General features: G+C 29.5%; 1 protein-coding gene across 1 annotated transcript; it reads left to right on the plus strand.

Moving 5' to 3' along the window:
• The first annotated feature begins 255 nt into the window (after window positions 1-255).
• Window positions 256-10,029, plus strand: LOC121123114 (uncharacterized). The gene is made up of 2 exons (XM_040718224.2): window positions 256-595; window positions 9,562-10,029. Exons 1-2 carry the CDS (start codon window positions 371-373, stop codon window positions 9,739-9,741), a joined length of 405 nt encoding a protein of 134 aa, XP_040574158.1. The 5' UTR covers window positions 256-370; the 3' UTR covers window positions 9,742-10,029.
• Window positions 10,030-10,637: the final 608 nt, after the last annotated feature.

Below are 10,637 nucleotides of genomic sequence, written 5' to 3' on the forward strand. Positions count from 1 at the left end.
AAAATTGACAGAGCCCCGAAAATAAGACTGTATATATTTATATTGGTGAAAATATATTTAGAAAAGAAACCTTTTACTGTGTACTGTGTATATCATCTTACTTTTAAATAACTTTGTCATGGGATTTGAATGAATAAGGTAAGGAGTATTTTTTTTTTCAAGTGACGTAAGATGTGCATAGTAGTTATAGTTATTCATGGAATGTGCTTGTCTATAACTTCTTTAAAAGAAAGGTGACCCGGAAATGTGTACAACTATCTATTGTTTTTGTTATTGTTTTTTACAATCACACGCCCTGGCCCCTGGTCCATGTAAATATAACCCCTTTCCCTTCATATTTCCTCATTCATTAACTGAAACATCAGTCATCATGAAGCACGTTCATCCAGAGATCGGTACCTATGAGACATCCCCCAAAGCTATAATTGAAAGAGTGCATCGAAGTGTATTGGGCGAGCCGGTCAGTCGAAAGAGTCATCATTTCTCTTCTGGAGGATTTGAGCCCTATGGAATGCTCAGTAAAAGCTCCATGAGTCATTCTTTATCAAGCGTTCCGAGCAACTCTGGTACTAGGAGATGGATCTCAAGAAATGAGGTAGTATACTTATAATTATGTTATCTTTTTAGAAAAAGTAATTGAAGTGAAGTTGTATATATATATATATATATACGTTATTGCTATTTAATCCTTTGATATACTCAATCCCAATCCATGCCTACTGATGGAATAAAATCATTTTGATCCTAGATTGAGTTTATTATTATTGCATATTTGAGCAATCTATCTATTTACTATGGCTGTACATTCAAAGTATTACATTCAATCCATAAGGATGAGAATAAAGACATGAATTAAGACATAAAGATAATGTTTATATCTTTTTTCTTTTTTCATCTTTACTTTTCTTTTTCACAAATTTATTTTTCAATTATACTCCTGCAATGTATCTATAAACGTACATATATATATCTTTACACACAAAAAGAAGGTATTAGATTTATTTACTTATACGCTTCTATATGTGTATATAATACAAGTTATAATACCATTCTTTCATTCGATGGTAATTTATGTATATATGTATTCAAGGAAGGAAAAGAGAGGGAAAGTAAACTTCAGTAGATATTGGGAAAACAGATATATTTTCAAATAGATTCCTGAAATTAGATTTTTTACATTCAATTTCATCTTTTTTTTTTGTTTTATTATATGTCATTTTGTTCAAATAAAGGCTAAAGATATATCATCTACAATTATTTTATATATAGAGGGCACTATAATGTTGTTAAAGGTGGGTATTTTTTAGTTTATTGGTTGTTCGGAACTTGAGCAGTCTGATTATTTTATACAGCTGTTATCATCATAGATGCAAGTGATATGAACATGAAAGAGGATGGGACTTTTTCTAGTTCATAATAATTCTATTATTTTTGAAGATATAAATTTACTGGGTTTTGAGACTAAAATGAACAATGAGGTATAATTTTGTATTTATTTGATATCCAAAACACTGTTAAAATTAGAATAGCAAGTATTAAAAATGATAATTTTTTGATAATTAAATAAAAATTAGACTGTAATGTTATTTTTACAAAAATATCATACTTAATAGTAACGTGTGTTTAGAGATGAGCATGCCTTAGTCTAAGAATGTAAGCCTATCAAAACTAATGGCAATATATTTTTTTGTACTTAAAGGCTCGTCCTTTTTCTATAGAGTGTCTTTAAATGCAAGGATAATTGCAGTCATATCTCAACCAGAAGTTTATATACCAGATTATACAAAATTTTTAATACTAAAATGATCGAATTAAATAAGGTTATATCATTTTCTGCAAACATCTAATATCCAAAGCACTTTTGATTAATATAATTTATGATAATTATATTCAGGATAATTAGTATGAAATATGAACATGAAGGCAGTAACAGCTTCCAAGTGGCGGCAGAATTGGGCTTTTGATGTAGACCTCTGGAATAAAAGCTCACAGATCGTCCACAGATACTTTTAATAGCTCAACATTTGGGTGTCAGATTCTGCAGGTCTGAAATATACCTGCCGCTAGATGCTATAATTCAAAAGATTCCCATCTGGGAACGGGTAGGCCGAGAGTTATTCTCCTAGAATTCAATATTGTATATCAATCATTCATGGAGAATCTTGGATTTGTGGGTGGGGGCTCAATCCCACTCTGAGCATTAATATTAGGAATATCCACTTACAGACACCTAGTGAGTAATTAATTGCCGAAGAATAAAGTTAAAAAAAAGTTTATGAATCTGTATTCATTGGAAATAATCTGTTCGTGCCAAGGATCAAATGTCAAATAGGTCTTAATAGCTTACTATTGATGATTAATTTCCAATCCATCCTTTTTTGTATGACTATTCATCTAGTTATGGGGATGATTAGGTAAGTGAATATTTGTTAAACCAATAAAAAGTATATGTTGGTAAAACCAACATATGAATAGTACTGAAAATTGGGAGTATTTTTTAGCTCTTTCGCTTCATTCTAGTTGCCAAGCTGAAAAGTATATTTCATGTTTCGAAGCTGTTGGCATTACAATTTATTTCCTGTGGAGTGAACCTTTTTTTCTATTTCATAAAATTTATCATTGTTGCTCAAGAAACCTTATATAACATTTGTGGGAGCTTATAAAAGAAAAAAAAGATTACAGAGTTATAATTGTACGTCCTATTTGGTCTTAGAGTAGAAATGAGGTTTGTCATCGGAGTAATTGTAGCAATTGTCCTTGTTTATATCCTTTTCGCATTTTCCCATCGTCATAAATACTTGCAGCTGATCTAATGAAACGTCAGTAAGTCATGGCAATCCTGAAATGCATTCTGAAATGGCGTATATTTTCAAAAACAGGAGAAAAAGTATTTTATAATATGGACCATTTGTATTTAAAAAATGGTCATACTTTATTTTGAGTTAGTAAAGTTATTTGCTTAGCAAGTTTTATATTTAATTCTGTCTTCAACTTTCTAGGATTTAAGATACACAACTATGTCCTACATATATACATATTAAAAATACCTAAAGGGCTTAAATAAGTTCACATTATAAAATGAGATAAATAAATAAAAACTCTGAAAATTGTCTTCATCATATTAGATTGCTTTTTTCGTCAAATTATTTTTTTTTGCCTTCTCTAATCTCGTATAGAATCTTCCTTTCTATTGTATCACCTACTTATGTATATCTTGGTGAAGAAAGAAGGGAAGGGGAAAATGATATAATCCTCTTACTGGGCATGAAAAAAATAAATAAACCATTTTTTTTTTTTTTTTTTTTTTGAGAAATCTATTTCGGAGGTGTTGAACTATATAATAGCTACATAAATATATACATATGTTTGGAACAAACATAAAATAAGTAGAAAAATACCCCCTCTTAAAATTGCGTGCCTTGGAACAAATCAATTCTCTTCTTTAACTCTAATGCTCATCTCTTTTCTCCAATAATTATTTGGGGTATTAATCATGAAAGTACTCCAAGGAATAAAATTTCACAAATGTATTCATCCTCATGTTCAAAGTCAAATTTTGCACTAAGTTTTCTTACAATAGTATAAAAGGGATAGATGTAACCCTTCTTTATTAATATATATTGAGTTCAAAAAATAAATGAATGTTTGTGAGTTAAAACAAAAACTTGTATCATTCTACACAAAGTGTGGACCCAAAACTTGCAGTATCTTTGTGTACGTTTTTATCCTTTATATATATAAGGCGGGCGAAGTTTTGTTTTAATCCCGTCTCTCTAAGTTTATAAATGTTAGAACTACTACCAAAAAAGGAACGTGTGTGAGATCTCCTTCACACCAATGTTAACGACCGTTAAAATTTCCATCGTGACTACTTAAACCATCAAAAAGTCAACTACAGCCCCATACCGGCAAGAAGAATAGAAACTTCTGTAGCACCAATTTGGTTGACTTTTGGTCTACCTTTATGCGGCCTTCCCTTTTCCTTGACATCAACCAACTAGGCTTTGCAGTTTGAGACGTCTTGGAGCGGAATGTCTCCTGCAAAATCATGACAGCATGATACACCAATGACTCGGCCTTCATCTTTTAGAGATGAAAAATATAACTAAATAGAGTGTTAAACATATCACAAATTGGTTATGAGTTTTTTTTGTTTCTTTTACTATATTCCATAAAAATCACGTTACTCGTAATAAATTTATACTAGTACAAGTTTTGTGTTCCTAATCTGTATACCTATATTTATTTACTTTCAAATTTATAGGATCAATACTCAATAATGTTATAAACAGTTAAGAGCCTTTCTTTGAATTATGAAACTTACTTTGATCCGAAAATGTTTCCTTTCAACTTAAATTATGACCATATATTTTTGTTATTTAAACGAAGTTTGCCTCGCTTTAAATGATTGCTCAGATTTATATTGTTGATAGAATTCAACGATAATTCGTTGATGAATACAAATGAAGAACATACTTAATGAAGAAAAAAAATAGTTTAGGTTTCTTTTTTGTTGACGGGTCACAAATATAACATCCGTTTTTTCCTTTCATACTTTACACTAGCCAATGATATCTATTTATGCTGTAACCTAATCTAACATGATGAGGTGACCACCCCCCATTTTGATCTTGACGCTACAAGAATTCCAGAAGTCCTTTGTTAATTGCCCAATCCCTAAATATTGCCTTGATTTACACGCTGGATTAGCTTATCATTGAATGTAACCAAATTAAAAGTGAGCCACCCTGTATCTCAACTTTTGCTTTTATTACACATCTTAATGTATAAATTATAAAACATATTGCATTGTGTGACAAATATACACAATTGGCTTTATGTCAGCATTCATACAGAAGATGGGCAGTGGCAGCCATAAAAACAATATTAAATGTATGTAAGTGTATTAAATATTTATTTTCTTTGGTTTTTATCGTTGGTGTAAATGTCCAAGGATTCTAGGGAATAAAGCCAAGTGCCTGTTTATGTAAGAGGCATTCTATGTGTTTTGATTGTATAAATATACATTTATTCATATAAGATTTGTAAAAAAAGAGTGTATTTTATCTACAATTGTATTCATATTTGACTATGTAATTGGGATGAAATATTTGAGAAGTTTATATATTTGTTTTATTTTACATAAATTAAATACATACATATTGTATAAAGGTTTCTTTTAGTGTGTTATGCCAAAATATATTTGAGTTTTCAAATATCCCATAAAGTAAGGCTTATATTTGTACTATTTTTTTTTATTCCGAGGGGGGAGGTTAAGCTCCCCGCTATTATATTGTTATTATTTGTTTTGCGTTGGTTAAATGGAGTTTCTTTACGAGGGATTTATAACAACAATGGAAACAAATTAAAGAGTTGAGTACATTTAAATAAAAGGTAAAGATTATTTTAAAGAAGGCTACAATATTGTATATCAAGTAAAGAGATACGTATTTATTTGTAAAAAGTTGTAAAAAAATAATTTTATATGCAAAGAAGGAATAGTATAATTTTTTTTAAATTTACTTTTCATTGGTTACAAAAGTTAAATTAGGTATAGACGGTCAACATTTGTTTTTATTCGGCACCATTACTCAAAGTTCAATTGATTTTTGACTCACCAAATTTCAACATAACATACTTACATTTATTTGCTATTGTTACAATCATACAATTGAAACCAAGTATGTCCTATTCCATTGTATAATTTGTTGGCAACGAGAATCCAACTTCATAATACCCTTGTTGTAAAAACCCTTTTCCCTATTAGAAAAAAACAAAGAGTAACCTATTTCCAAAGTCCTATATTGTGGCCAAATTTGTAACCCAAGCGCGTTGGTCATAGACAAGAACAGGTGGTAGTCACTTGGGGCTATGTCCGGACTGTTTGGTGGATGCATAACAAATTCTTATCCGAGCTGGCGATCTAGTTGCTCGTCATCAAAGTTGTTTGCAGCTTGGTGTTGTATTAATAATGTAATGTAGTCTCCTATTTACCAATGCTCTTGTCCGATGGCCTTCTTCAAACGGTGGAGTTTTCTCATTGAAGTGAACCATTGAGTGGAAAATTAATGTTTGAAATATATAAAAAATATCACAAGCAATGTTGTGGAACATGACCTGAAATGGTATTGGCCCCGTTAGCTAGTTAGTTAAATATTTATTACTGTTTCCCATAAATATATGAAATAACATTATACAAATATAAGGCAAGGAACACGACTACACAATGGGGTATTTGTACTACTACAGCAGGTTCTCAAACTTAATTTACATTAAAATTTTGTTCAACAATATACTTTTACATTTCATAAATTTTAAAATACAAAAGTCTCTGTTTAGCGCATTCATTGCTTGATGTCTCTCGTAAGATAGGGCGGCTCATCTATTCATGAGATGGTCTGCACTTTGCAGTTCTTTCATACAGATATTGCACGTGGAGCTTATGCCTTTCCACTTGATTAGGTGTGCTAAAAAAGGCCAATGTCCAGTGTAGGCTTGTACAATGAGTCTCAATTTTTATCTTCCGAGCTTGATACACTTGACTTATTAAGCAAAATATGCTTATGTGTCATACTTTAATCTTTTATATATTATACATACCAATATTGACTAAAAGTTCATGAATTACCTTCTTTATGTAGCTTGGAGGGGTCCCAATAGTAAACTGGGTTTGACAAGTTATTGGTCCAGAATACATTGCAAATTTACCTGGTCACTTTTCACGGGTTTTTCCCTTTAAGGTAGTAAAAATTTAAAATATGGCAAATTTAACCCTTTCAAGACCTCCATAATCGATGCACGATAATTAACGACTGAACAAGCCCAGTGCAATACAGTTACAAAAAGCTTTTGTAGCATACACTTATGCATTTATGACGCTTTATTAATACTTTATCTACTGAGAAAGTTGTATTACACATATAACTTTGATCAAAACCTATTAGTTTCAACTTCTTTTATGTGTAAAAGAAAACATGACAATTTTTTTCTTCATAATTAGTTTTATAGATTTTAATGTTGAGTTCAATTAATTTATAGCTTTTATGATGAAATCATTCGCCTAATCCATGTTTTTGTTAAATTTAGTGAATGCTTCCACCCTCTTCGTCTAAAGAACATTTTATCATTTCAAGACTATCTTTTGTAATAAAAAAAGTTTTTTTGAATCCTTTAGGAAAACTTCTCTAGCGTATTTTTAACATATGGCAGTATAAAACTACTTAAAAAACTCTATTATATGACTTTAAGATTCTTTCCAAATTAAATATCGGATATATTCAATATATAATTCAGATGAAAACTGGGAGATTTCATTCGAGAAGGTGTCTTATTTTCAATATGTATTTAATATGTAATTTAATGCATGACCTTATTCAAAATAATGGAATGGTTTCTGTTGGTCCAAAAAAAGTTATTAAATATCAAAACGAAAAAAGAAAAAATGAGGCTTAATATCATGTGCTAACACGAATAATGATATTGTCCATTTATTAAATTCAAATATGTTGTTATTTACTTGAACATAATTACTTAGAACTTATCTTTCGTATTAACAAATATAATTTAAAAATTGTAAGACTTTATGATGTATTTTTTTCACCTTTCGCTCTCTTTATTTGACATTTTCTTCCTGTTTCTTATCTATGATTATTTATTTTCCTTTAAAAGAGCGTTTGTATTAGTATTTTTGTTCTTCATATTATAATAATAAAAATTTGCTTATGGGCAAGGCTTTCAAAAAAACCTTTTCTTCAGATTATAAAACTTATGTATCTAGTTATGAACAAAAGAAGTATGCCTCTGGGATGATTTTATTCTTTATATATGTTGTGTACGTGTTGAGATTTTTGTACAAGTTGTAATTTGTAGCAAGCCAATGGAAGTGTTACAATTTCTACTTCTCATTACTTTTAATCTAATTACATCATAAGTCATTTCAATTGCCCACAAATAACTATTATTTTTATCTATAATTATTTATTTTCAAGTAGTATAATTTGATTTTGTATAAGTATAACGTGTCACAGAATACTTATGAAAAAATAATTTTTAATTTGTTAATGTAAGAAATAACATCATTCATAAATTGAAAGAATATCCAATTATTGCATTATTACAAAGAGAAGTGCACAAAATATTTTATCTCATTTTTGGGTTGCAATTAGTAGAGCTTTCTTATACAAGTTACAACTTGTACAAAATTGCAACTTATAATGGTCATATACACAAGTATACTTGTTTAAATATTAAAAAGATTAAAATATTTTTTTAGCCCCTTTGAACAATGTGTTTATCAATGCAAAATGAATATAAAGAGACACTTGTTGTCCCCTTTTTCTTTTTCTGACCAACTTTAGCCTATTTTTTGTATTTGTAGAATGGTCATGAAATAAAATAAAGCAATTGTTTGATGATTAACTTAAGGAATAAATCAAAATTTATTTAGTAATAATTATGCTGATTATATAAAATATATATAGGTTGGAGAATTTAAATATGGAAAATTTAAGGATAATGTATATTACAATTTATTTCCCTAAATAAATTCCGCATTTCCAAAATCTTTTGATTTCACATGAAGTAGTTCATAGGGAAGTCAAACACTTAAAATAACCACCACCAGCTTCAACCATAGCCTACAACCTGGTTTCTAACCTTGATCAGGCCTTGATGTGTAACTCCTTGCACATATTGGCAACTATCTTGAGAATGGAAGCCTGTAAGGAATCAACAGTGCATTGTGCACGTTTATTGCACTCTCTCTCTACAAGACGCCCAACACATAGTACTACAAGGGATCTAGATCCCGTGAGCTATGATGTAACATTTCCTTTTTCCAAAACATATAGGTTCAAAAATTTTGGCTATTTCAGAATAAATCTGTTTCTAATTACCTGATTTGGAAGAACCGCACCAATTTAATATTCTAGCAGGACACAGGATCTGTTAAGTTATATTTAAGCAATTATACATAATTATATAAAGTGTTCTCTGCGTCATTGAGCGTGCACCCTTCACGAAGGACACAATAAGAGCCTTACGGCGTTCGTATTTGGGGGATATCTCAAAGATTTTGTAATTTTTCTTTTATAGTTTTGAAATTCCTTAACTCATACATTACTCAATTTTTTAAATTTAATTCCCTCTTTCATTTGATAACTATTTTAATATAAAAGGAGGGCGTTCTCCTTTTTTTTGAAAAGATAAAACCATAGTTTAAATACGATTTTAAAGATGTCATCAGTAGTTTAAGATTAATTTCGCACGATCATCCAAAGTGCTCAAGGACTCAGAAATATATAAATGATGGAAAGGGTTATAATAACAGTAATAATGAAAAAAATGTAAATATATATCAAATATGTCTTTTTCAGCAAGATTTGATCATTAATCTTATTTTTGAAGAATGGAAAAAATATATACTCGCTTATATTTTATTTTTTTAAAGAAATAATGTAACTCCCCAGACAAAGGAAAAAATATGTTTAATACTCTCTATATAAAGAACTATCTCAATTAAAAAAAACGAAATAACCCAATTCTATTTTGTTACATTTACAGGTGGGTCCTCCAGAAATAACAGCCTACATGATCAACGATAAAGGAAACAAAGTGTGGATCAAGTTTGAATCTTTTGAAAAAACAATTTTCCCCGTGAATGAATCTCGATTCTACAAGCCAAGGCTTCATAAAATTGATTTTCTCAATAAGAAGAAAAAGTCACACTATGACGAAGAGTAAATGAAAAATGAGAATAAAGTCCTCAAAAAAAAGTAAAAAAATCAAACGTTAAGGAACTCAAAAATGACGTTATATTTGATTGAAAAATATCCTCGCGAAAATATTTGATTGATTTGTGTTTCATAATAAACTTTCAATGAATTCAGGCCCAAAAGACATAATCAACTCCAAGATTACTTCAATAAACTTAGTTATATATTTAATGCTGAATTATATGCCTACTTAGTTAAAGTATTTTCTCAATCATTTTAAATTTGTAAAGGTATATTAAATTATATTTTAAAGATATGATATTTATTTTTTTGTTGTGTCGAAAGATTCAAAATATCGAGTAAAAAATAACAGGTGTAGTAAATATATACAGGGTAGGGCCAAAAACGTAACCTCTTAATTAATGTCTATGTTTTCATTACTTTGAAATATTTTCTGATATTATGTTTTAAGCATCCTTTTTACATAAATTAACTGTACTAATAATTTAGTCATTTCATTATAATGAACGAGCAATGAGGAAAAAGGCAGAGTATCTCAGATCTCCAAGATTCTGGAGGTGATGCAATAAAGATTACAGTTATTCTTAAGTGTTCTAAGAGTCTGGTTTTCAAGTTGGAGTTAAAAATGGAGAAGATCCACATTGCATTCCGTGTTTCTTGTTTTTCAAAGCAGCTATCTTTATTTATTTTTTCTGAAAGAGAGAAAAATTAGTATAAATAAGGATTCTTAACAGTTTTTATGTTTTAACCTAAATTAAATTAAAAGATTATCTTGCAAGTCACTCTAATGGAAATTGACTTTCATTTTTATTGAGCAATAAATGTCAACACATGATAAAAGGAATTGACGATTAAATGTTTTTGTTTATACATATTTTAATTCGAATGACAGTAATTTGCTCC

Source organism: Lepeophtheirus salmonis, chromosome 8, assembly GCF_016086655.4.
Source record: "Lepeophtheirus salmonis chromosome 8, UVic_Lsal_1.4, whole genome shotgun sequence".
Taxonomy (NCBI): Eukaryota; Metazoa; Arthropoda; class Copepoda; order Siphonostomatoida; family Caligidae; genus Lepeophtheirus; species Lepeophtheirus salmonis.